This window comes from Scleropages formosus, chromosome 12, assembly GCF_900964775.1.
Source record: "Scleropages formosus chromosome 12, fSclFor1.1, whole genome shotgun sequence".
In the NCBI taxonomy this organism is placed as follows: domain Eukaryota; kingdom Metazoa; phylum Chordata; class Actinopteri; order Osteoglossiformes; family Osteoglossidae; genus Scleropages; species Scleropages formosus.
In genome coordinates, this window is record NC_041817.1 from 11,034,608 (window position 1) to 11,062,495 (window position 27,888).

At 46.8% G+C, this 27,888-nt stretch overlaps 1 protein-coding gene across 1 annotated transcript in view; it reads left to right on the top strand.

The window, feature by feature from the left end:
- Window positions 1-1,436: 1,436 nt before the first annotated feature.
- pebp4 (phosphatidylethanolamine binding protein 4) overlaps window positions 1,437-27,888 on the top strand; it is a gene marked incomplete at its 5' end in the record, with an annotated part of 69,669 nt that continues 43,217 nt past the window's right edge. Inside the window, 4 exons of the mRNA XM_018743997.2 lie at window positions 1,437-1,508; window positions 1,939-2,069; window positions 2,719-2,851; window positions 27,082-27,180. Of these exons, the coding sequence (XP_018599513.2) occupies window positions 1,437-1,508; window positions 1,939-2,069; window positions 2,719-2,851; window positions 27,082-27,180 (435 nt within the window). The remainder of the gene's footprint in view (window positions 1,509-1,938; window positions 2,070-2,718; window positions 2,852-27,081; window positions 27,181-27,888) is intronic.

Consider the following 27,888-nt stretch of genomic DNA (forward strand, 5'->3'; position numbering starts at 1 on the left):
CGTACTCAACCTTTGCCTACTCGCACCTGATGTCATAAAGGATACCTCATGCCTTAATGCATGACAATGTCATGATTGTGAATGTTGGTCATGTGAATATACTGTATGTGCAGATACCTTGATAGCTGTGTGTCTACACAGCGTCCGTGTGGAAACACACAGGTGCGTGCGCGTTTATCGTACTTGTGCGTTAGTACAAACTGTCCACCGAATGTAGAGGATGCACTACTGAATGCAACTCATCCTTTTGCACCCAGACAGAACTGTGTTACGATGCCCTCCGTTTCACTATCCCTCCCCTTCTCCTTCAAATGCATTTTACACGCTCCAAATAATTAGTACAGGGAATTCCACACCTAATTTGTGTCTCCTGAGCATCATCCCAATTACAAAGACTTTTTTTTTTTTTTTTTTTTAATTCAGTAGGACCTATGATGGATTAGATGAGGGGGAACACAATTTAAAAGGAGGTGGGCGTAACATAGATACTCCGCATAGCAAAGGTATTTAAGACTCAATAAGGGGTAGCTGCAAGATCAGTTTAGCATCTGTCTCTCTTTCTCACACACACACACAGACAAAGCCTGACTGTTACCAGGCATGTTCCAGTAGAATGCTATAGTAAATACATGCCATGTGAAACACAATCTCTGAGCTTTTACTAATAGGTGTCAGGTGCTAAAGTGCAAAAAATATAAGGCATAAAGAAGCAAACGGAAATATTCATGAAACCACTTGTAACTCAGAGCTCTCGGGGCCCCTCTCCATGTGTCTAGGTGCTAAAAGCAGCGCTGCAGAGAAGCACAAACCAAAGGGAGCTGTAGCAGCACTGGGGCGGCGGCCCTGCTGTACAATCAGGCCCGGGCAGTGAACTGAAGCCCAGCTGATTCACTGCTCTGCAAGGCTAAGTACAAATGTAATATTTTTTTGTTCTTCTGTCAGGCGCTGTAAACCTGGAGTGGGGTAGCATGTGACCATGAAATTGTACAATGTTTATTAAACAGATTAAGCTGTGCAACCGGATGGGTTTTTTTTTTCCCGCCCCTTTCTTTCTTGTCTTCGTGCCTCGCGCAATGCGCTAAGGGCGGGAGATGCGGTGTCCGCGAGCTCTTCGCCGCACGTCACTCCTGCACAGCGCGCGCCCTGTTACGCCCTTCTAATATTTGAGTTCCGTGACACGCATCCGTGTGTTACCGCTGCGTCCTGCGCTCCACGGGCGCAACAAGGCGGCGTTTCCTGCCAATATTTGAGCGCAGCTGCACTATTGATAAAGTCTGTTCCGTCCCCCACCCCCCAGCAGCGGCTGAAACTTGAGCGCCCCGCACACTCCACGCGTGTGTAAAGGAGGAGTGTGAGTGACGAGCCGGAGGACCAGTCCAGTGCGAGTGTTTCCCTGAGAGAAGCTATAAAAGCGGCTCTAAAATTAACTCGGTAAAATTAGGAGACGTCATCGCGGCTCACCGACACCGACGCGTCAAAACCAGCTGAAGCTTACTACAAATAAACAGGTAATAAGGTTTACCTCATAACTTAGCTGGAATAAATTCCAGCAACTAACTCGTGCGGGCGGGCGTGCGTGTTTATAGTAACAATGATCACTGACACTTTTCGTTTGCACGACCAAGTATAAAATTAGGTTTACGCATTTACATTTATTCATTACATGATAAGTTAAAGTATAATAACCACCACCAGTCCATATAAAGCCACTCCCACAACACCTGCCACAGGTACTGTACAGCCTGCTGCTCCAGTGTGTAACTGCTTCTGAGTCCGTGGAATTAGCTTGTCTAGAACAGTAGCATCGTCTACTATCCTGGCAGTTCCCGTGAAGGGGAGCAGTACCTGGTACTATACTATAGTACCTGTGAAGGTAGAGCAGCACCTGGCAGTATAGTACCTGTGAAGGGCATAATGTGGGTGTGTTTCCACGCTCAGGTTGCCATGCGCCTGCTGGGGGGTCTCACCCTCTTTATGTGGGCCGGTGTGCTGAACTTGCGACCTGCCTGCGGAAAGAAGACTCAACAAGAAGTCGACACTCTGAGCGACTCTGATGCCCAGTTCTGTCAGTAAGTACCACAGTGCTGTCTACTATCAAAGTACAGTACTCATTTACCAGTCATATCACATCATGTCAGAGCATCATACAGTAATCATCTCCCCAAACCACTTTTCAAAGTACAGTGAGTACTCTTTTGCCAAAGTAGGTACTCAGGGTACTGCGTCTAACCACAAGTACTGCACACCTTTTTCAGAGTACTGTGCAGTTTTCAAAGTACTGCTTTCACTTCTCCCGAACGACTGTGTCCTTTTATTGTGGTACTCCAAGGTAATGTGACACTAAGGTGGCAGTACGGTGTGGCTGCTTTAGTACTCTCACTCACACACACAGAGCTGTGGCTAAAGGAACCCTGTGTTCTCGCCCGCTTGAATCCAGGCCCCCAGCTGTCCGCCCAGTCAGTCGGTGTTGCTCGGCAGCGCTGAACCCACTCGTGACTGTGTGTGTATGTGTGTGCGTGTCAGTCTTGCTGTGGATATGAACTCATATGTACCAAAGAGCAGTGTGCAGGTGTAACCATTGGGTGCGTGTCGGGTGTTATTTCCCCAAGTGGGACGGACTGGAAGTCCACGGGAGCTGACAGGTAAACGCACACGACACAAGTCCCACGCGAGGACAACCCCGGTCGCTGACAGCCGTGTCTCTCTGCGGCCCCGCAGCGGAGGACTGCACGTGATTTACCCGGAGCTGGAGGTCGACGGCTGCATGGTCGTCCCACGGACGGAACGCCTTCGGGAGAAAATCAGCGTGGAGTGGGGGGCGCCGCGCGTGCGCCTCGAGCGCGCGGAAGAGGTATGCACGTGCGCGGGCGTGACGGTTGAGGGCGACGTGGAGCGCGTTCGTCCTCGTTCTGCCGCGTACCGGCCGATAGGGTCCCGTGTCGAAGTACGTTATTAATAACGAGCGCGGAAAAGTGACTTGCTGAGGTTTATCGAACCGCCTGTCCCAAGTTTCACTGTCGTGTTGACACGAACGAGAACTTTAAACTATTTACATGAATTTGATGGACTTGGCTCAGGTTACCCGCCGGCTTACGCGCAGTATCCCTGACTGTAACTTACTGTCAGGCATTTTAGTGCATTCCGTTCCTCCACTGCATGATTCTTTCTCACATAAGTTCGTGAGAGGAGAGGATTGTGTGGGATCGATGTACACGTCGTGTCCGCTAAAAACAGGCCCCCAGTTTACAGGTGTCAGGAGGAGCTGCGTTCCTACCAGTCCAGACCAGCAGTGCCGTGGAACGATGGGTTGCGAGTGCTTGTTTCACAGCCGTTCTGTTTGATCGGAATTTGATTGTTTTAAAAAGTCGCTTTGGTCCGACTTTCTAAAATAACCCAGTGGATTGGATTCTCCACAGCGCTTCGCTGCGCTGTTTCGTGCTGCTTTCACCTGTAATTTAACTTTTCCGTGTCCGAACGCGGGTAGGAAGTACAAGAAGCGGTTGGAATCTGTTTGGCAAAGAGAAGAGAAAAATAGCGCAACTTGTTAAAATTTGTACAAGATGCGCTATCAAGGGTGAAATATTAGACGTTGAAAGCAGCTGCCCTGTTTGTCACATTTGAAAATGGTGAACTTCACTCTTGTCATCTGAAAATTAAATGCACCACTATCATGTCTTAAGTGCGGTGCCTTTGATTTCCCACACATGAAACTAATTATTATACTTTTCTGCCCTTTTTGTCCTCTCATGTACACCACTTGTATTTCGAATCATATTTGTGTGTTCTTCAAAGAATATTTTCCCAAATTATTGTTTTGCTGATTTTGAAATGACTGTGTATCACGTTTAATCCTGGTCCTCAGGGATTGGTGCATTTAGCAGTGAATAATGGTCTTCAGCTTCCAAATCTCCAGCCCGTTTCACTCTCCATTTATTGAGCCTCCGCTGCAGTTTGAACAATTGACCACAAGGTGGTGCTGGAGCACCATATTTCCAGTGTGGGAACACCACACCAGTTACTGATGTGTCCTGTAATGTACTTTTTAGGGGTTTTTATTAGCTAAATTTTTATAAATCTTGTGCTTCCGTTTAATTTTAGTATTGACATGGTGTCACAAAGCTGCTGAAATATCCTTTACATAGTGTATAATGGCACGCACATTGTGAACTATATAGCATAATGTGCGATTTATCTTGTTCCTTCCGTAAAGTCCCATGTGGTGTTTTTTCTGCTGCAGTCTTTTTGGCCAGCTCTTAATTGTATGTGTACAGAACCATACAAAGATTAGCATTTCATGTGGTCGTGGGGTATTTTCACCAATTTCAAGTTATACTAGCTTGATCTCTCTGAGGAGGTCTGAAGTGCAAAGTTGCAAGCTGGGATCATCGCATTGATGTTGCAAACTTTTTTTTTTTTTTTTTTTTTTGTATGCATTGGTCACGGTTCCATGTTGTGCACGTAACTCATTTTCATTGTTCTTGTTAAGTTGGGTGGGAATTGTTTGCGGAAATGCTGAGCCTATACAAAGTGTTGAACCCATGCATCATGTGAAGACACGGTCCTCTGAAACGGGGCCAAGCCAGCACGGATATTTCATTAGTTCACAGTTCTTCAGCGCTGGAAACTGGACACATTTCCTATAGAAAAAAGTTAATTAGCAGTTGTTTCGTTGGCACTAGCAGGTGAAACACGCAGTCTAAGTGGATGTGTAAAGGAGATTATAACGCAGCACATCATTGGCGTAATCTGTCTCTCCACTCAGCCAATTCCTATAATTAAAATTTTACTGATACCGAATTGTCTTGGTTTGTTGCTATTTCTCCCTGCTACTTGAATTAGAGAAGTGTAGCACTATTAGGAGATAACTGTATAACAGGATATTTTCATTTTGCCAGCTGTGGTGCAGCAAGCTTGATTAAGGGCCCAGAAATGCATCATGGGACAAGTTCATTGCTTGATGCCTTGCAGCTTTAGAGGAGGACGCGGTCCATGGAGGGTCCCCGGGGGATAACTATAGTAAACTAAGAAAAAAATAAAATCAACTCGGAGAAAACCCCCCGTATCTATAAGCTGAAAACTAAAATTGAAAGCTGCTTCAATTTAAGGGGCAGTTTATAAATTCCATAGCTAAGCAGTCTGACTTGAACATGATATATCACCCCTGTGTCTCCCAAACCCCAATTGATGTATGGTCGTATTATCTATAATGCTGTCTTACATGATTCTGTTTTATTGCCGGAGTTGGTGGCAGACAGCAAAACAGATTACACATGAGATCAAATCAATACGAACTTTATTTACTGGGCTTTGAAACGCAATTCCTTTTTTGTCCCCCAGATGCTTATAAAACTCACGGTACCTCGGGGTAAAGCAGGATTTCCTACGGCTTCTGGGCATTTTGGCCAGCAGCTGCTTCTGCAGCAGGGCTTCGGCTCTGTGCTCTCTTCCTTCAGCCCTTCCAGAATCAGGCAGCGTTCGCTGTGAAAGCGGCGGCCTCTAACCGTCACACCCACCCACTGTGACACCCACCTCATTACCCCTTTGGAAGCATGCTGGGTAATTGTAATGGGCCGTACTGGGCAGTGGTCCAGCTAGAACCGTCTCTAAATGGGCTTTTATTACCAAAAACAAAAGCAAAGGGCCACAGTCACAGCAGATTTCCTTGTCTTTGCCTAGAAATAATGATTCACCGCATTAGTTAAAGCTGTTTTGGATGGGAAGCTCTACTTATTATTATGGTGCACTTTGAAATTATTATTGCACCGTCCAAACAATAAATTCATCCTTTTTTTTTTTTAATGATGTTTTCCCCAACACTGTAGAGACAGTCAATGATCACAACAATCGCTTCTCACTTAAGCGAGCTTGCGAAGTAACAGGATGAAGTGTGATTTTGCTGCTCTTGTGGTGACTTTATGTTCTCAGTTTGGGGTGCAATAATGCAGAGTGACGAATGCCGTCTTCTGGAGTTAAGTGAGGGTCCTTTGGCCCACGTGTGTGCTGCACGCGCAGCGCGCCGGCTTGTCCCGTGAAGTTCAAGCTAAAGACCAATCGCTATTGTTCGTGTCACAAACGCACTAAGGTGTGTGCACTGTGTGCAGAAGGTCCCGCAGGATCGCAGTGTGCTTTTGTTAATGGGATGTAATTGTTAGTCATTCCACTTCTGCCCCCATGGTAGCAAACGTTGAAAGCGGATGTGACGAATACCGCGACGTGTTGCACAGCAGTGCCCGTGGAAGCGTGAGCTGCGCGAAAGCAGCCGACGCTCACTCGGCGACGCTCCCCTTCGAACGTGCGCTCCTTCCCGGGACTTGATGTACTGCTAGATTTTTACACCTGTCACACGCATCGTTACAGCTAACGTGGCCTTACAATCTGAATTTGGGGCAAAAACTCAGAAAGACCCCCTAATCTCTTCTGAGGTGTCCGTTAATATCGTATAACTGCAAGTAAATATGCCATAAATAAAAATTAAATAGGCAAGTCCTGGTCTGTTTTGCATGTCTTTTTTTTTTTTTTTTTTTTTTTAAAAAACAAATTTTTTTTAAAAGCTTAATTTTTTCTGCTGTAGTCATGCTCATATTAACAGCCACCAAACTGGCTCTCCTATGCATTCCTCTGCTCTTTGCTTTGTGTACCGTAACGCCTTGTGTCAGTTGCAGGACTACAGATGCCAGTAACCATTTGTTTCTTCTAGAAGAATGTGACAAAAGTGTGTCATAATTAGCTTTGACGTATGTTTCTGACTGCAGTACCGCACAGTTGTCTAACGTGTGTTGCCGTAAAGGACAGATGTGCTAATTGACAGCGGTCAACAGGTGGCTCTAGTTCTCCAGGAACAGGTAGTTTCGAGGACCGTCAAAGGTAGGTGGCTTGGCAAGTCCAGCACTATGGCGGTAAAGCCTGATCCGCGTGATCCTAACAACATCGAACTCTGACACCACCAGTCACAAAAATATGCCTCTGAAGGGGGGGGATGTCCGCATGTTTATTTTACCATGCTTACCATGTCGTACTTCTTTTATCGCTTGTGCTCTGCACTTTGGTTTTGTCCCCACTCGGGAATATTTTGGAAGTTGGGCAACACTTTGAGCCTGAACTGTTCCGGTCACCAGTGTCTGTCGAGACGACTTCAGGTGGCTCACGTGATGCTGCTTGTCAGCTCGTTCCGTGGAGAAGGTGGAGGACCCTCTATTTAAAAGCTGCGCGCGGCCTCAGCGCGTACGCGTTCGCCTGGAATATTTAGCTGCGGAAAAACTTTCTCCCAGCAAATGGGTGACTGGCGTCAAAGTCGTTCACACGCACGTTTCCGTATCTGCTATTTAGTGGCAACGCTGGTGTAAAACAAAGCGGATCGGAGCCGTCCGTGGCTCAGGCAGATGACTCCAAGGCACAAATATGAGCGTTCCACTAACATGGGACTGAAGTGTAAAATGTGCAAATGTCTGCTGACCTCACAGAGTACGCGGCAGCGGCTGCTTCTTCGTGCTCCTTAGCGCGGCCGTGAGAGAAGGAGCACCTGAACCGGAGTTAAATGTAAATATCCGTGCTCCTTTGGCAGCCATTTCCAAGGTGAAAAGTACTTTGTCACGGTTCACGTGACCAGGTTTTGCCAACCCGGGCAGTAGCATACTTCATGATAGGCGCATGTGGGCGGAAATGCATACGCAGAAAGCATGATGCACAAGCATTAGTCAACATGGAAGTGTGACAGTGACCTAACTGTGAGAATTTCAATATGGGTTGCGAGCACCCTATGTTGCTCATAATGTAACACCTGCCAATTTCTGCCGGAGGGGCGATCGATGTACAAGGTTCTATAAGTGGTTAAGGCACTGCCTTTGTGTAAGGTGTGGGTGCACTTTGAAATCTCGTGGGAAATTCTTATACTGTTCAGCGCTCTTTATATCCCCATGTCACCGTGGCTGCCTGTGACAATACTGTGCCTGCACCTGTACTGTATTTTTTTTTATTTTTCTCTGTTTGACACAAACGATGTCTTGGCCAGCACGGTATCGCAGCGGGTGCCCTGCAGCTCCTGGGCGGTGGGTCCAGGTGTGACTTCAAATTGAGCTCAGCCTGTGTAGTTTGCAGGTTTCCCCGTACTTGTGTGGGTTTTCTCTGTGCGCTCTGGTTTCCTCCCACAGTTCAAACGCATGTGCTTCATGAACTGGTGACTATTAATTGCCCAGAGTGCGTGCATTTTCGCTGGGATAGACTGGAGTCCCATCCAGGTTGCTCCTCGGCTCGCAACTTGTGGGATAGACTCCGGGCCACTGCAGCCGTGTACTGGACAAGTGGTTAATGATGATCTGTGAATGAGATGAAAGATTAAGTATCAATCGAAAATGTAAAATGGGACTTACTAAAAATGGTCAGTTTTGGTTTATGTAGTCTGAGAAAGCCACTGTAAACGTATACTATGGTAAGTGTAGTATAATTCTGACAGCAGCAGTATTATGAGTTCTTTGTATGCCAGTATTATGAGGTCTGCGCTTGCTCTATTGTACAGTTTATTGTCTTTGAGGAGAAGCGAGTATGGAGAACGTTAGTGAGCAGGACAGTGACGGAGGGAAGTCACGCTGCCCAAGGTTCAGTTCCATGCTGTGCACTTCAGCCCCACCTCACCTGAAGCAGTTCGCCATCTGGTCGGCACTGCTGGTTATGGAGACCACGCAGCTAATCTTGGTTTGGTGAAGCCCGGTTGTTTCTGGAGGACATTTCTATTGTCTGGTGACAGCTGTTTGCTCCTGACCCCCTTCTAAGTGCATATCCGCTGCAGTCCAGCAATCTGTTTTGGCTCGAGGCGCACAAGCAGTAGGGCTGGGTGTGCAGCTACAGCCTTGGGCCATTTGGTGCTCTTAATTTTTGTGACAGCCACTGGGGATTTGTTTTGTGGGCAGGCAATGTGTGGAGCGGCCGTGTGGGACCCAAATGGCGGCAGCAGCACCAGTGATCAGGTGGGGATCAGAGACTTCAAAGTGGCCGCTTTTTTTGTAAATTTTTTTCTTATTTTTTTTTTATATATATTTGGACTCTTTGGAACATGGTGCCCAAGGAAGAGGAGGTGATGAATGCTTAAAGCATTGCTATGATTAAGACTGGCTGACTGTGATCTCTTGCAGGCTTGAGCTTGCTTACTGCTGCTAATAGCTGTTCTCTTTCCATCTCCCTCTCCCTTTCTCTTTCTCACTCTGCGTGTGAATGATTTTGTATGCTTTGCTAAATAGATAGGTATGGGGGCGGTGAGAGAGGATTTAATTTAAAGTCGACCCCCCCCCCCCTTCCCTCTTTTTTTTTTTTTTTTTGAAAATTTTCTCTTGAGTTTCAATGTTCTATTCTGCGAGATGCTGATGACGCCAGGGCAGCGCTAAGCCTGGCAGTGCCCACGGCAGGCTGCCGTCTCCAGGCTGCCCACTCTCCGCAGCCCTGGCACAGCGAAAGTAGGCGCGGGTGGGGTTCCGCTAAAGAGCACCCCGTCATTCCCCGGGAAGCCCACACGTCCACCCATGGAGGATTCCTCAGAGGTCCTCCTACAGGGGCTTGCAGGAGGGAGAAGCTGGAGAAGTCATCCCTCCGCAGTCACTTCCTTGCTCCCAGCAATCCGTGCTTTCACACAAAATGTATTGTGTATTTGAAAGCTTGTGTCACTCTCCTGAGTAAGTCAATATAAGTCAATTTAGTCGTAAATCTGGACATTATTAGGTGGGTGTCATTGCCATTTCGGATTAGGGCTCATCCGCAACTCGTTCCGACCGTGTTTTCCGTTCCCTTAACATTGCTGGTTCTCGCAGCAACAGTCGCGTTAAATTGACCCGGAACACCCTTGTTTCCCTTTCTGGCACTACATGCATGATTCACGCTGGGTTGCAAGAGGCAAAGAATTATCGCCCCTGTTACTAGAAGCCTTGCATTGAAAACACAAATTCAGCTGAAGGGAGGAAGGCAATAAGACACATAATCCGCACTTGCACAGAGGGAGTGATTTACATGTTCTGTAAGATGCTGCCCCCTTATTGACTCCAGTGGTAAAAGTTTGAGTGGAGTCTCTGGTAGCCAAGGAGCTGGACTGAAGTGGGAATGGGTTTCAGGGACTTCAAGTGAGTGTGCACCTACTGGGGCTGGAGCAACTGCTCCGAGAGCGTGGCGTGTGCCTTTACTCTTTCCTCCTCCTTCCCCACCCCCACCCCCCTTCTTTCTCCTTGCCTCTCTCTGGGGGGGGGGGGGAGTGGGAACAGCTCAGGCTGTAAAACCTCCACTGGCTGTGGGAGAGTAAAATATGATTTCAATTACCATGAAAATGTGTTTTATCATCAATGAGGGGATTAGGGCAGATCCTGGAGATGCCCAGGCGCCGTGAATGGCTGTAGCCACGCTCGTAGGCAGCCACAAGCATTGAAGGCAGGATGGATGCCTGGCGCTGGGCTAAAGCACCGGGGACAAATCCCCTTGGTTCCACTTGCACCCCTCTGGCTCTTAAGGGGATTCCTCACGCCCTCTCAAGGAGCCTCCTGGATGGGAAGTCTGTTTTAGAGTGGTACTTTTTCTGAATTTATTCAACACCCCCCCCCCCCACCACCACAAACACGTGTCATCCTCTTGTGCTCGCACTCATCTGTTTCTTTGTCTGTCCAGGTGACTCACACAAGAGTCCCATGGAGCTGTGTGTGTGTGTGTGTGTGTGTGTGTGTGTGTGTGTGTGTGTGTGTGAGAGAGAGAGAAAGAGACAGAAATAGAGCGGAAGAGAGACATCCACTTAATAACCCAAGATTTGCAAGTTACAAAACTCATTAAAACGGGAGAGTAAAGTATAAGTTCATATAGAACTGGGGAGTCGACCTGTACGTCTTCCTGGATTCATAATCTGGGTGGGAAGGTACTGCTGTGGATGCTAGAATAAACATACAGAAATTAAATTCTATTTATACGAAACCATAAGAACCATATAAGGTTTGAGGGAGAAGTCACTGTAGCGTGAGCTGCAGCTCAGGAGAAACCTGGGTAATTAATGCCACTGTTAGGCTTTCGGGCTCTGTAGGTCCTGGGATTGGTGACATTAACCCCTGCTGTCCCTCTGCGTGCCCCATTCGTGGCGCCCTTGTGGAACGTGCCACCCGTGTACGAAATTGATGGATGGGAACTAATAGTCTGCACACGGAAAAATAACCTTTCTCTACTGATCCACATGTTCTTAGTCAGAGGATGTGTCCAGTTCACGTTTTCACGTCAATATGGTATCTTCAGCGCTACAGAGGGTGCGTGTGTTAAAATAAGCACAATGCTGGTGTTTTCCTGTATGTTGATATACCTGTGTGATAAGCAAAGGAATAATAAAAACCAATCAGCGCTGACCTACAGCATTGTGATGGCTGATCCAGTCCCCCTGCTCCGCTGCCTTGTGCTTCTAAATTGCAGCACAGAAATAAATCTCGCCACAGATGCTCATTTAGGTGGTCTTCTGCTCTACTTGAGGAACGAAGACAAAGTTGCGTGAAATGCGGAAGGTTTCCTCGATGGGTTTGGCAGAAATGATAACGCCACGTGAGTCTTGTTCGCAGTTGAGCGATGGGGTGGGTCTAAGTGCTGTCCCAGTCCCCCTGACTCACCTTTCTTAAATATAGCTGTGAGGGCTGCTCTGAAATTGCCAGCGTTTCCTCTCAGTGGGGTTATTGTCCCGGCTGCGGATGGAGAGGGTGGAGAAGAAAGGGGAATAAAGGGGTGAAGGGAGACTTGGCACCCGGCTGTCCTTGTGGGCGCTTGTCTGAAAGGACAAAACAAATCAATTTACTGTGTTGTAATCTCATTGCCATTTTCTACTGTCACCCTTCCCACTAGTCTCTTCAAACTCCAGACCCAATCAAAAAATAGAACTACGAATTCCATTTATAGTAATACAAGGCACAGGCATGTAACTCCCGAGGGAGTTTATGGTAGAAGGCACCATTTTCTAAAGTACGTTTTTTAATGTTTCCAGGTTACTGATTGTATGTTTAAATGCACGTGTGCAAAAGGCTCAGTGTAATTGCGAAATGTTTTTACTAGACAGAGAGGGCATCTGAAATGTTACATTTACGTACGCTCACCCTGTTTGTAGAGAGGAAGAACTGGACCATATACAGAATTAAGGTAAAACATCCCCCCCCCCCCCCCGCCTGCATTTAAGCAGGGTCAACTCTGTGATGGAAAAGTGTTAAATCTTTGCAGTGAACATGAACAGTAAAATATTTGTCTTGTAAAGACATTGTCTATTAGCTGGGAGTTATCCTGAGAGTTAAAATGTAACTTTTCTGATGTCTTATCCTTGTGGAGCAAACATATATTTTAACATAGTTGCACATGGAAAAAATAGCTTAATCAAAAGTGTTTTTTTTTTTTTTTTTTTTTCCCCCCTATTTTTTTCATCAAAAAATCTGATAACCAAAGGAATGCTGGCAGATTAGGTTTTTGTAAAACTGTAAGAGAAAGTTATTTTGGAAACAGTAGGCTGCAATTTTCGTGATAAGAGACTGTTTTTGCTATCGCACATCAACACTCAATCCCAGAGATTCTGAAAGGAGCGAACGCTGCTTGGACTGAGCGTTAAAGGTTAAAAAAAAGAAAAGAACCCCTTTTTGTCCCTTCTAAATCCAGTGGACACCTGTGACGGAGACCGTTTTTAGGTCACCTACAGGGGTTTCCGTGTTTGCCGAGTTGTCCAAGACACGCTTTTAAAACGCTTGTAACCGCGAATACGCAGTCAGACTTGCGATGATCTTATCGGCCTTTGTTCCCCAAAGAGAACACTTTGTGTGATAAAATACGGCAGCCGTCGTTTCCTTGTCATTCCTCTGATCCCACGGTTTGGAAGCAATGGAAATGGGATGCAAATCGTCTGTTAATCCCTTGCGTTATTTTCTTCTGTCTCTCCCTTTCATTCCGGCAGAGAAACGTTTGGAGCGCCGCGCGCCTGTTTTCGTCGAGCGGCGCGATAGCTCGCGGCCGCTCCGGTCCCGCTCTGCTTGCCTATCCGTCGGCCCTGCTTTGGGAACAAAACTAACGAAGTAAATCTACGCAGCGTTTTGAGTTGATGTGAGCCATGCATGTAAGGAATGAATTCCAAATAGCCACCAGCTTCGTGGCCATAGAAACCTTACTGAAGGAATAATTATATAATGCAGTGTGGTACAATCGACAAATATAATAACAGCGAGCGTACCTATAAGGGTATTAATGCAAGCACGAAATCTATATCTTGGTTGCTGAACATGGTTTTTTTTTTGTGTTTTTTTTTTTTTTTTTCTCCCCCCTCCCCTCTTTTCCCCCCCACAGAATTAATTCGCTATAAGCTACAGTACTTTGTAAGTATGCCATTTATCTCTGCAAAACACCATAATCTCTTTTCTCACTTTTCAAGTACTTTTACTTTAGCCGATAAATCAGTAAACTGTAACACAAGCTTGTCAAGTAGTTCAGAGCTGCACTCGTATTAAGACAACTTGTTTGACAAAAGCAGGAAGCGACAACCAAGCCTAATTCAGGAGTGGCAGAGTGTAGATACAGGATTGTGACCCGTGTCGCTGTACAGTCTTTGTTGTCCTTAGGGTTGGTGTTAAAAATAATAAGAAGGTGGTGGGATGGTCTTACATCCAAGAAGCTTAAAAAGCAAAATCTCAAATAAGCTCAATTTTCCTCAGCCAATCGCATTGCGTTTTTTGGGGGGTTTTGTTGTTGATCATTTCAACTGACTCACATAACCCCCCCCCACCCCAAAATAAAAACACTAGAGGTTTATATGGCTTTACAAAAAATGTATCTAGACATTTATCCAGTTTAATCTCCTTAACATATTAAAGTGATTTGCATTACCCTGCAGTGACTGAAGCTGAATCGTGCTCCTCCCCCACAATGCACCGGGACTTGGAAAGAGATGTGGACACTCATGTTTGTCATTTAAAAGGGTGTTGTCGAGGGTGGGGTGGGTTGTAGGTGCGGAGCTCTAGTCATGGCTGCTGAGTTACTCGCTCCTCTGCAGAGTGTGCGCCGGTCCGCCTGCTCGGGGACCGAAAGAAGACTAGGAGACGACACTCTGCGCCTCTTGCGGTTTCCCTTGCTGATGACATTGCAGGATCCTTAACTGCTTCCATACCTGCACGGCTCCGTACTCTTTTGCAGGCGACTGCCACTCTGTCATCCGGTCGTTCACAACACATCTGAACCGCTTGTCCCATGCTGGGTCGCGGGGAGTCGGAGCCTCACCCGGCAACGCAGGGCGTAAGGCCGGAGGGGGAGAGGACGCACCCAGGAGGGGACGCCAGTCCGTCGCAAGGCACCCCAAGCGGGACTCGAACCCCAGACCCACTGGAGAGCAGGGTCCAGTCCAACCCACTGCACCACCGCACCCCCCATCCGGTCGTTCACTTCAGGGGGGAGGAAAAAAAAAAAAGAGCAATGGCTTCGCAGAACATTTAAGTTGGAGGTATGGAAGCGAGTTGGGAGAAAAGATGTCAGCATGTCTTAACGACAGAACTTTTACAAATAAATTAGCTCGCTTCTTTCAATCGGCCGGTTCGGGCGTTCCTTCACGGCAAGATGTTTTTAACCTTTTCCAAGAGACAGGGGAGGATCCCGTCTTCCTATCGGCAGCGACAGCCGCAATGTGGTCCCTGCTCTCCCATCTCCTCCGTTCAGGCAGCCAAAATGTCAGTGTCAAAGCACGTAACTGATCCTCGGCATGAGGGCTGATGGGCTCTGATCTCTCTGCCTGGCGTTAGCCCATGGCTCCCCAATTAGCTCGATTACCTAGAAGAGTGTCCCCTGACATTCCATCATTTGCACACACCCCAATTGGGACATGGCGTCTCCTCCACGACGCCGCTCTGCGTCCATCAGCTTTGATTGTCGATTTTTAAATCAGATTTCAGACACGGCGCTTTAAGATGCTCCCATGGTGTTTCTCTACAAATCTCTTTGGAAACCTAATGCCCCAGTAGCAGGTGCATTCTTTTATTTGTTATAGCTTCTATATAATTCAGATGTTCCTTTTAAATGCATAAGTTTCACAGTTCACAGATCTCTGTGGGAGGGCTGTGCTTAGGAAATTTAGCGCATTTGTCTCTGTCACTCGCTCGCTAAACTCTTTTCATTTTTGAGATAGCTCACTTCAGGTGCTTGAAGGAGATTATTGATAATAATGATATTAATTTTCTTTTGAATTGCAAGGGGGAGTGCATCTTTTAAGCTTAGTACATCAGATGAAGTACGATTACACCAATTTTTTCTTTTTTTTTTGGTCAGAATCTGCACCTGCTGGGAAGTTAGAGTATTTCAAGCAGAAAAAAGTGCTGTAATTACTCTCTGCGTGAATTAAATTTCCATTTTCTTTAATTGTTTCATTCTTCATAAACCAGCAGGGCAAAACTTTGCTGAAGAGTTGTAATATTTCTGGGGTTAAAATGGCTGACAAATTGATTTATTATAAGGAATATGTCTATATTGGGGTTAGCGTGATACATTTTATACACTTTATACATTTTTTTTTTTTGTGTGCTATTTCGGGGTCCCAGTCTGTCGTTTGATTGCCGACGCTGAGTCGTAAGTCCTTTTGCTACTTACAACCTGTAGGGCGTTCCGAAGTACATGGGGTTGAGAGAAACTGAGGACAATTTTTCTGGCTTTTTAAAGAGAGAACATCTGAGTGCTATCGACACTGCAACGCACTGACACTTCAAACAAACTCCCTCACCAACTGGCCCTTTGCTGTTTCAAAAAAATTGACTGAAACTGAAAGGGTGTGAAATACCTAAGCTTTTAGCTTAACCACACATCTTGTGCCAAAAGAGGCTCACAATTTCTGTTTATTTTTATTTTTTCATTTTTCCTTCCCAAATCCTACAGAATGGCGCTCCAGGTTCTTCCTAGAGAAAAAAAAAAAAAAGTTGTGATTGAGGGAAAGGAAGAAAGAGGTTTTATGTGTGCAGGAATGTGGATTTCTCCCTCCCGTGAAATCCTAATTGTGCCTGGGAGGGCTGGTGGCGTGTAGGGTATCTCTGTTCGGCTCGGCTCAACAGGATTTGTGGCTCTCCGCACACACTGAGGAGCGCTGCTCAGCCCTGCTGGTTTACATGTAACCCTTTCAGTGCTCGCTCAAATGATTCTTCGTCGTAGGTGCAGGGCTTCTTCTGCGCTGCCTGGAACCCAGCTGCGGGGTCATGCTGTTTGCACAGGGAAGTGGTGGCCGCGCACTGGGCGAGCCAAAATGACTGTTGGTCCAAAGCGTGCCGGGGGTGCGGCAAGGCCCTGCTGAGCTCATGAGAAGAGCAGGTAGCTGGAACAAGCATCCCCTAAGCACTGAGCCCCCTTTCTGGATCCAACAGGATGACAGTGTGTCATCCTGCTAAACTGGGCTCAATGCTTGCGTCTGCTTGAGGCGATAACCTTGCTGCGGGTAAAGTTGTCCAGATTTGTCACCGGAAGTACGTGGAAATGGGGTCACACGTGATGCCTACATCTCTTTTGCTCTGAAGAACTGCTTCCCTGCATCCAAAGCCAGTGTCAACATCAAGACAGCCCTGCCAAGCTGTCTGAAAGGATCTTGCAGTTCCCTGAAAGCTGCAGGTCCTCACCCACATAAAGTGCAAGCCGGGGGCATCGCAGTGTGGGGAATGCTGCGGAAAGTGCTTCTGCTCTAACCTTGGGCCACCTAAACAAAATTTCTTTCCCAAGTCAGCGTTGACTTCACTGTGTGTGATCCAAGGTGAATGTTTATATACTTTTTTTTATTGATACCTTCAGGGTCAATTGGTAGTGACGGACCTTGTGCTTGATGTCCCTGCCTACACTGGGCAGGAGGTTCTGCCCTTGGTTGCTGTAGTTTCCTTCACTTTGAGTCTCCTTCACAGCAGTCAAGTAGCAGTGATGCAGACAGTTGGTTCCTCCCTCCTTTCAGACTGAACTGTTTGACGTCCGTGCGGCCACCTGCTTCGCGTGCCATCCCCTATATATTTTTCGGCTGCATCGTCCGCTGAGATGGTTCGCCAGCAACGGTAATCCGTGATCCCCACGGACCATAAGGGACTCATGATCTGGGAGCACTGGGAGTCTGGGGGGCACATCGCAGTCACCCCTTCACTGGAGAAGAGTGTGCTTGAAACAAGAGGCTCTCTTCATACAAGGGTAGTGTGGGTGATATTCTTACTTTGAAAGAACAGTACACGCAAATACAGAAAGCAGTGGAAAGTGTGAATGGAAAACTGTGAAATATTTTGTCAGAATGGCTAAGTAGAGTGTACCTAGTGAAATGATCCAGACTGATTTTCAAGGCCAGGAAATGGGGAGATTTGAATGGATGGTTTCAGTGTAAATTAAGGCATGTGACCTGAGGACAGAGTGGAGTTAGGAGAGTTTAAGTACAGCTTACAGTTAACGGTCCTCTTCAGGATTTCCCTACGAGAATCCATCAAAGATAGATGTAAAGTCGGCGGTCGTGTTAGTAGTACAAATGGGACCTCACATATTAAACGGCACTGAAACACTTGTGATTTTTGGCAAATGGAGATCGTAATGTGCTTGCAACCCATGACTGTGCAGACGGAATGAATCCTTGTATTAAATGGTTATTCAGCCTTAGAGGAGGCAAGTGCAAGAGCTGAATACACCAACTTCAGTGCAGTGCTTTGAAAATGGGCTCCAAATTCAAACCGTGCATTTATAGTGAAGGTCTACCGTTAAGCTGAAGTCTTTGCGTAAATGTATGTAGGTAAAGTGTTGAAGACAATGTGCCATTCCACCCCCTCCCCCTCATTATCACAAACAAAAAAGGGTTGCCATGGAAACCATATAGCTGCCTGAAGTCAAACTAAAATCCTATTTCCAATATCTGTTTATATTTAGAATATCCTTCTCGACGGGTTGAATATCAGATGGCTTTTAGAGACCTTGTTTAATTGTCTTCAGGCGGTTATAGCTTTGAAATGTAATCTTTCTCGATATTATGTGACTTTTGGAAAGAAGAGGAGAACAGCTTGCTGCCTTTGAATAGACTTGTCTTTCCAGTTTGATTGGCGCGAAAGCTGGCATCGTCAGTGTCCTGAGTTTTAGCAGAAGCTCCGGGTTTCCGTTTTAATAAGAGCTGCAGAGACTAGTACTTGGTGTTTGTCTTAATTGCCGCGCTAAGCCACAACTTTGAAACAAAGAGGCAGAGTAAAAGTTTACCGGTTGGTGACGCCCCACAGGCACGCGATAGCGTGGACTCGGTCCTGTGGAGTGACTTACTCTGTCGTGCCTTCTCTCTCTCAAGAAAGCTCAATAGGGCAGAGGAAAGGTCTTTTCTGCAGTGTGCTGTAAGCCACGTCGCACTGCATGAACAAATAAGATTTTGGATCTGTTCTTGTAGAGATTGCATAAGGAAACACACTCGCAATCTTTTTCTGTGTACGACTGTGGTGTGTGTGTGTGTGTGTGTGTACCTGTGGTGTTAGTGCTTCTGTCTATGTGTGCGCTCCTCTGCATCAGCGGCGCTGCTTGTCGTGGCTGTGAGTAGGTGTATGTGTGTAAAAGCCAACACTAGAAAGTGTTGAAAGGCGCAGCTAACAAGATCGCATCCAGGGTGACTAACAAGCTTAACATGAGCGCGGCTGTGTTCACAAGCACGCTGTGCTGAAAAGAGTCCTTTACGTGGAGAGGAACACAGGGATCTCACTCTGGGCTTCTACCAGCCTCACACCACTTTAACAAGAAACATACACCAGTGTGTCTCATAGCAGTTAACCCCTGTGAAATGTACCCAGCACTTGTCACGGGTGTCCTTGCCGCATCATCTTGGTATGAACACATAGGTAGGAGTTCATGGACTGCACTGTCCTGGTCGAGCGTAAGCGAGATCTGTGGCTGCAGGTGTTTTGCAGGCGTGTAGCTCAAAGAAAAGCTTTGAAAGTAAGTGATGAAGGATCGCTAGATCACATCCTTAGCAGCGTCTGGCAGGAGGAGCATGTCTGCGTCACTGCCGATATGTTTGCATCCCTCTAGATCTGCGGAGATCCATATCAATCCAATGGAAGCGGCTCTGTGGAGAAACTCTTGTCCGACCTGTGGTTTTTCTGGGTGAGATGCATGCGGTGCAGTAGACGTGAGCTACGGCCCGATGACAGATCAGACGATTTTATTCATCCTCAGCTTTAAGTAGAGTTCACTACTGCAAAATAGTCCAGCTTTACAAATAAAAATCTAAAGTCATATATACAGTAAGCTACACATAAATTGTCAGTTAAATACCATGTTGGCGGGTAATAAGCAAGAACTGTAAGTATAGTTGTAGCACAGAATTTGGCTGTTGATAACGGCTGCCGAATGCAGTTTAATTAGTAGCTGTGGATCTTCCTCTAACCTCTGAATAGCTTGTTCTTGGCTGGAGACTCTGGATCTCGGCTGCCTGGTTTGGAGATGGCACCGTTATTCCCCCTATTTATTCTGCTTAGTTGTACGTGCAGCTGTGTTTCTTTTCTTTTTTTTTTTCTCTTTTTTTTTTTTTTTTTTTTGAATATACATCTTAACAGGTTGTGCAGTGTAGAGCTTTTGTAAACCTTGTTTAATTGTCTTCAGGCATTTATATTTTGAAGACTGCTAAAGTCAATAGCTCGAAGAGACCTGTGTGGGCCTTGCAAATTCTTAACGTGAGTCATGCCGTCCCAGCCTTTGGGCCTGAACCTCCCCCCAGTACCGGCCTCAGTCATGGCTGTTTTTGAGTATTGCTTCCCGCTTTGGAGCATCTCAGAAGGAACCTCTCCCATCCTCTCCCCACAGAGAAGGGAGGTGGAGATCGTAATGGGCAGCAGTGGAGGTGCACAAGTGGCCCTGGAAGTTGCAGTAGTGGGTGTATATTGGGCCGCGATGGGGTTCCATGCTGTTCTTGTTGAAGTCCAGCACACGTGTATGCACAAGGTGGGACTCACACCAACTTCAACAAGTTCTTTGCTTTTTCTGCCTGCATAGACCTGTACCTCCACCTGTTATGTTGATTCCTACTTGCTCTTTTTTTTTTTTTTTTTTCCTTCTTTCTGAACGCTTCTGTCAGCCTGTCAGACAGTATAGTCAACTGAGGTTGCCCAGTACAGCTGCAATTACCCATAAAGGCTGCAAAGGCAATGTTTTCTTAATGACAGTAAGCAGGTCTCTGTGTTAACAAACCAAATGCACTGCTTGATGCCAGGAGGGATGACTGTCTGGGTGTCGAGGCCCACAGGCAGCCCTAGAAGCACAAGGGGCCTGCGGTTTATCGGTTTATGCGGATACGGAGCAGCCGCAAGAGTGGTGCGCAGTGAATGTTCTCATGGGTTTTCACAGCTTTTCTTGCAGTTCAATGGCAGGGAGCGGGTTTCAACAACATGAGATGTTCAGATCAGGTGACGAAACACCTTATTAGAAACCATTTTTAAGCCTCAGGCCTAACACCAGAGAAGAGCGTAGCGTTGATCAGGGTAGATGGCACTATGATCGAGGCACCGTTTGGATGATTTGCTGCCGGAATGGATTCCTGCACCCAATTCCACTTAGACTGATTACTGTGCTGCCCTTTGTGACTGGCAGCAACGGAGGGTTGCTGTGCATTGCTGGTTAAGGAGGGGGTTGGGTGAGTCGAGGTAAGAAGGTCTGTGTGGTATTATTAATGACAGTAATACTGCCCCCCACCTCCGGCCATTTTCTCTCCTCAAGCTGCTGACCCCCAGGTCAATGTCGGCCACCAGCAGCAGGTGGACGTCTCCGACGATGTCAGGACCACGTAGCCTGTCCCCCTCCTTCTGTCTCTAATCTCTCGGCCTACCGTTCTCGGGACAGGATTCAATTACGACTGCCACGCCGACCCCCCGACCCCTTCTCCCCAAGAGAGACCTCATCCTGGCCCTCCGTGCTGACATGCCGGGTGGGTCACGTTTAACCCCTTTCTCTGGCCTCATCTAACACCAAATTTCCACCTTGATCTCCCTGTGAAGTTGCCAATAACTTATTGTCTACCGAGTTCAAGCCCGCTAATCGTATTCCTCGATCCTTTTAAAAAGTCGCCAAAAACAGGTAAGTGGGTTAAATTGATGAACCCATTGGTATGCAGTAAGGTTAACGTTGGAGGCTGCTTATGAAGTATGCGAGGTTTGTTATACCATTGATGGTGTTGTCAGACATGATTGAATATCGGAATTTTAAAGGGTGTCACCTGTCTGTAACCGTAACTAAAAGCCCAAATTAAAGTGGGGAAACAAGTGCCGTTCGTAGGCACTCAAGGGCCCGATCGGAGAATATATAAAGAAAAACAAATAAAAATGCGAGCAGTTTTGAGGTGTTTTCTGGGATTACAATTATTTTCCTTAGTGATCGCTCCATTAAGTTATTGATCAGTCGACCTTGTTCTGAGCATCAGTCGAAGTTTGTTAAGCCACCTTTGTCTCTTAATCACAACACAGATACCTGTTAATTACCAAACGAGTTCAAGTGTTTTTTGCTACTTAAGGGGGGATTTCATATCGATGTTGTTGCTTGGTTTCTGGTGCGAGCAGCGAGCGCAGCCGACTTTTATAAAGAACCACTTGATCCTGCCGGACTCTGTCCAGCATGGCTTGTGGGGGGGTGGAGGGACAATTAACTGGTAGTGGCGTGAACGGCCTGGTTTGATATCGGGTCGGGGATAAACGGTGAACTTCTAAACTCACAGAGGGGCCCCTCTGAGCAGCTGTTGTAAGAGAGTGCAACATCCGGGCTCCTTTAGAGGCCTATGGCCCAGCCGGATCTGCGAGCTCGGTGATTAGGCAGCCCTGTGGTTCTCAGCCCCAGTCGGGTTCACCCAGAGGTAAAGTAGCAGTCTGTGCCTTCTCTGCATTTTGCTTTGTTCTCCCTAAACATCCTGGCTTCGGACAACTGTTCCAAGAGATGGATCACCTGCCTTCAGGTAGTCTATTCTGTACATAGTCCTTTGTGGATGTACTGAACTCATTAGACCAGACAGAGGGTTTCTGGGAGTCGAACCCCTTAAGTTGCCCCAGGCAGAGGCCTTACTCCAGTCCTTGCTGAGTTCAGATCTTATATGAAGTTTTTTGAAAATACCACTTTTCATGAATTCAATGGTGCTTGCAACTTTATAGAGACAAAACAAGTTCTTTAAAGGCAATATTGTTACTTATAGACCTGGGTCTTAAAAAAAAAAAAAAAAAAATCTTGTTTTGGGACTTAACCACCTAAAAGTAAAATTTGTTGGTGTAGCATCATGTTTTGATGGAGTCCCATGTTTTTTGTTTGTTCCACTTGACTCATTTCTAAAGGAGGAATATCCTTAAAAGGCCAGATTTCATTAGACCGTAGTGGGCTTTGGGGGTGCTGCACTCTTTCTACCCAGAGCCACAGCTATGTGATGTGATAGGATGGCAGGACAGACCTTCGACCTGGCTGGAGATACAGGGGCAGCTGCAATCCGACGGTTTCCAATGGCCTGCCCTGCAGTCTCTTTGTCTAAGCGCGCTATCTCCAACCACCACACGTGTGCCGCATTGTCTAGGAGGGGAGGTGTCAGGATTTACTGCACCCTGTCAGAGGCCTCCATTGAAATGCTGTGTTTACAGAAGTGGTCCCAGCACAAAACTCATCAGTCTTATGAGGGGTTGACAAGGTGGGTCATAAATTTGCCCCCTCTGTGACTCATCTTTTTTTTCCAGTAAGAATTCCCACACAACTGTTGTGCATTTTTTAGTGTGATTCTTCGAAACAAAAGCTTTAAGTTTGAAGCAATGTAGAACCCTGTTGCTGTGTGCTTTGTTGGTTCTACTGTTGTCATCTCACAGTTGTTATGATGCGCTGCAGTAAAGCGTGGGACGGCTTTGTATTTTACTTTGCAACGATGAAAGACGTTAACCAGGAAGTGAGGCTCACGTCTTCCTCTTGAAATGGCCTGACTAGGAATGATGAGCTGGGCTGAACTGATGGCTTTACTCTTTCCCGTCTTTTTATTGCCCTTTTCAAACCTCACATGGGGAAGATGGCTGCTGACTTCTTCACCATCTATGGAGTGACACCCTCAGGAGAGCCCATCTACCCCAGTGCTGATGAGCAGCTGACCCAGCTAGACTTCCTACAAACACCATGTAGCAATAGCCTCCTAAGTGCCCCAGCTCCAGCAGAGGCAATCATACTGCCCCAGGGCCTGGTGGGAGTTTCCCTCAGTGCACTGGTCTTGATCACAGCCTGGCTGTTGGAGGTCAGTTCATACAGGTTCCAAAATTGGCCTGTCCGCCTCCAAGCGGGCCCTTGGGCCCCTGTAATGGCACACTGGAGCAGCAGGGTCCTAGGCTAATGCTTTTCCTCTACCCTCCCACCTCATCCTGGCTTGTTCATCAGAGCACAGTTGTGTGTGGAGCAGCCGCCATGGGGGGAGGCAGAGCGACCAGTTAACCGCTCACGGCCTCCGGGAGAGCTCCGTTCTGCAGCCTGACCCTTTGCACCTGGTATGCGGTGTGTGTGCAGTGGTCCAACACAGAAAGCAATGAGGCGCAGAAAGAGACAATGCAATAAAACACACAGTAGTAGCAGCCATCAGCTTAACTAAGAACAACACTAAAAATTGCCATCAGAAAAGACATTCAATTTCTCTTTCTTTCATTAAGCACAAGAGTCCTGTGGAGCCCAGGAAGGAGTTCAAGCTCATAACTCTTAGGAATAAGTGGGGGGGAAAAGTTTAGAGGATTAAGGTGGAGGAACTTGCTGAATGGTCACGGCAGCTAGTAACGGTGATGGCAAAGGATCTCCAGTGAGGAAGCGCGACTGCTCTGTTTTCAGGGACTATTGGGTAAGAGCTCGGGGAGGATGCGTTATGTTAAATACCCCCAACCCCCATCTTTCCCTCCGTTTCTGTAATTGATGCACTTGAGGGAGGTCTCCATCAAAGCAGAAGATCAGGAGTGTTTGAAGTTATGGATTGGAGTGGTTTGGCAATCTCTGCAAGTTAATGAGAGTAATCAGAGAGCAGCAACGTGTGTGTGTGTGTGTGTGTGTGTGTGTGTGTGTGTGTGTGTGTGTGTGTGTGTGTGTGTGTGTGTGTGTGTGTGTGTGTGTTCTCATGAGCCACAGGTTTAGCCCTCTTTCCACAGAAAGGCAATTGGTAGGAGCTGAGTTACGGTAAATTTCCCACTGAATTTCTCAAAGACATCATGCAATGATGTTGCCTTTTTGCAGTAACGCTTTTAGCCAGCGGTCAGCGCTATTGGGCGCCGACAGCATTGGGAAAGTGTTTGCTCCCTGTAGAGATTCCTGTAGCTCTAAAGTTGTCTGTTCCACACAAAGTTCTGGCTGCTGGTGAAGCCGTGTGTGCAGTCTTGCCGCTCCCTTTGGCGATTCCTCGCATCCAAGCCTCACAACACTATTATCCGGTGCCATTATCGCAGTGTCACCAGATAGTGGCAGAGAATTTCGCTTAGAGACACATTTCTTTGCACTACTGCCGTACCAAAAGCAGGTTGGTCCGCCAGCTTTACTCAAACATCCTCTTGGAAGGAAGGGATTTTCTTCATTCTTAACGTAAGGGGGGGGAAAACGCTAAATATTTTTTTTTTTTTTTTTTTTTTTTTTTTTTAATGTTTCCTAAAATTGAAATGTCTTAAGATCATTTAAAGTGATTATACATAAGCTCACTTCTTAATGAGATTTCACTGTGAATAGATAACGAAGAAAGCTGTGTTTTCAGACGTGAAATAAGAATTCTTTTTTAACATATTAAGTAATATTTTAAATTTTTGTTTTATTTTAAGGTAGTGTAGTTTTTTTTTTTTTTTTTCTCCCCCTTCATTCACTGCTATTTCCATGTTGACCAAATGAACAATTCTATGAGACAGGAGCGTGATTATGACACATATCAATATGCGTGTGACATCTCCCCGGAGCCTGTCTCCCATGCATATCTGTCTGCAATTAATGTGCACCCTGACAGATGGAAGTAAAAAGTGTGCCTGTAACAAAGAGAGAGCGAGAAAGCGGTAGAGAAAGAGAGAGACGCGGGGAGAAAGCACCATGGCACCATGTGTGAAGTGAAGGCATGTAAGGAGTCTCTCTCCTCCTCTCTCATCATGAGGTACCAGCTGGGCCAGGCAGCTCCTTGCAGGTATCATCCTTGACACACTCACACACACACACACACACACACACGCTCACACACTCACTCACTCATCATACCTTGACAACACCATAGAGAATAAGATTGTTTTTTGTTTTGTTTTTTCTTCCCTTTGTGTGGCGTTTGGCACATTGTGTTGTAAGTATGGCCAATGGTGTGTCGGTTTCTAAAATAAGAGCCGGGCTGTGAAAGTGCCTAACCCTACCATAGTGACAGGGAAGTGTTTTTTGCAGTAGGCGCTGACCATTGCCATGTGAAGGAGTGCAATGCTAGTGTGTAAAACAGGACCCCCCCCCCCCCCCCCCCCCCCCCCCCCCCCCCCCCAACAGAAATCAAGGCCTGGTGATCAGACGAAGTGTGTGGAATGGATTCGCGTCCACTCATGGTGTTTTTGTAGCAGAAGGCACTGTTGACTTCCTCGGTGTCATCAAGCCAGCGTAGACCCTGTGTTGGCTGTCAGGATGGCGGGAACGTTTTGTGGAAGCCCGCTGCGTCGGCGCTCTCCGCTTCAGACCGCGACTTCTGCCTGCAGGCCCAAGCCAGACTTTGCATGAGAGAAAGACTGTCTCTCTTTCAGGCGGGGATGATGGAACTCAAGCCGACAGGTTGACGTCTGGCGTGTAAGCTGCCCAGGGGGTCAGTGAGGGACAGCCTCTCAACCCCCCCCCCACCACCACCCAATCTTTCTTCTGACAGGCGGTGGGCAGATGCAGTTGTCGCTTGTGTGTGCTGATTGTGACTCGGAGGCACTGGCGAGGATCTTTCGGAATGATCCAATTATTAGGCTTATTGCTGAGTGTCAGGTAGGCAGAATCTCCCACCAAGGAAATGAATATTCCCATGGAAATGTAAACCACGCACTCTGTTCTTAACCAGCCGCAGCATAAAATTGCGTTAGATAATGTACAGCAGTGAAGAGCCCAGTATGAGAGTACAGACGAGCGCTAGGATCTGTGCTGCTGTTGCATGTTGTGCACATCTCGTCAGAAGGTCTGCCTTCCCGAGTTTTGTTTTTTTCATGGTGAAAAAAATTTTTGATTTGCATTTTTGATCTGCCAAAGCGGCTTTTAAACTGCTTTTCTACTTTTCAGATGTGAGCACCATGCAATTTCTACACCATACTTAGATGCACTTTAGTTTCTCAGCGTTCATACACCACAAGCATTACCACCAGGGGACTGACGATCCGTGCAAAAAAATGGACACGGCATGAACATTCAATGATAAGTCGTGTAGAACCTGTAAAAGCCTGTTGTCTCCAGCCTCTGCAAGGTGCTTAGAGCTGCGAGAGTGGTGAAGGTGGCATCAAGTGTTCAAGTTGTTTGCAACACTCGGGGTACCATATTCACTTGGGGTTCCCCCCCACCAATCTCTTTTGGTCCATGCCCACTCTGATCCCAGCTCATCTGAAGTGTCTGGTTTCTAGCTGCACTGAGACCTTGTTGGATCGAAGTGACTGTGATTGACATCTCCGTTAGTTTGGAAAGTGTGCAAAATATAAAAGCCATCATATGGTCTGGCAGATTTTGGGCAGAGGACCAGGGATGGCAAATGTGCTCATCGCAACAATTCAATCTGCTCTCATAATTCTACAACTTTAAGAGACAGACAGAGAGGAATATTTTATGCAATTAAGCTGGCAAGTTAAAATGTGGAGCCCAGTGACTGTGATGGAATCTTTACTGAGGAATGTTTTGCAGAAAGAAAAACTCACTGACAGATTGACGGAGGAAAGTATGCGAAAGTGGTAGAGCATAAGCGTGTGAAAATATCTGATACTGCCAGTAGCATTGCTGTAGCTAATCAATGTGGTTATCCCATAATGCATGTGCTTATTTGATGCACACAGTGCTGAGGTGAAATATGTTAATGGCAGACATGTGACTTTTACAGTGAACTACGTAGATATTGCAGTGAAATGCATCTTTGTTTAGTCTCTTGGCTCATGTCATCCCTGCTACCAGGCGAAGAAGTACACCCTCATGATGGTGGATCCGGACGCCCCGAGCCGCAACAATCCCAGCAGATGCCACTGGAGGCACTGGCTGATGGTGGACATTTTGGTAAGTGCCCGTCCGCAGAGCCGTGCCAAGGAGCCGAGGCCACGCCCGCAGAAACATGGCCTCGCGTTTAGTGGCCTTGTTCACACGGTGTTGCCGAACACATCGCATGAGGTTCGGGCTGCAGCCGCAGGGAGGAGTTACCTATCCGCTGCGGCGAGGATGCCCTTGTTGAGGAGTGGGCAATCCCAGGTCTCCAGGGCCACGAGACTCTTATTCTTTCACAGCCCTTCTGTCATCTTATTGAAGCCGTTTTGTGTGTGGCAGAGTCTCTGACCTGTTTCTTCAGGTATAAATCGGGTGTTAATTGAACTCTATTCTGAAACCTGCTGGACTCTGTCCCTCAAGGACCGGAATTGCCCACCGCTGCTGTAGTCGCTGCTTGCTGGGTTTTTAATTGAAGACCTTCAGGCTTACTAAACACAGATGTATTTAAAATCAGGAGCTTGGCAGAGAAAGCCCTTCACATAATGTTCTAGGGAAAAAAAAAAAACTGCCGTTAAAAACACTTTGGGGAAAAAATTGTGAATTTCCCCACTCCCTGTGCGCTTCACACTTGTGTTTCCGATTTGTTACATAATTGCGGAATAAAAATATCGAATTAGTCATCATCCCTGCCGCATTGGAAATATCTCGAATCAGTTCTCCCTCTGCATCAGAGGCAAGCTGTGTTTAAGCACCTAGCTTGAATATTGCTTTATTAGTTTAATA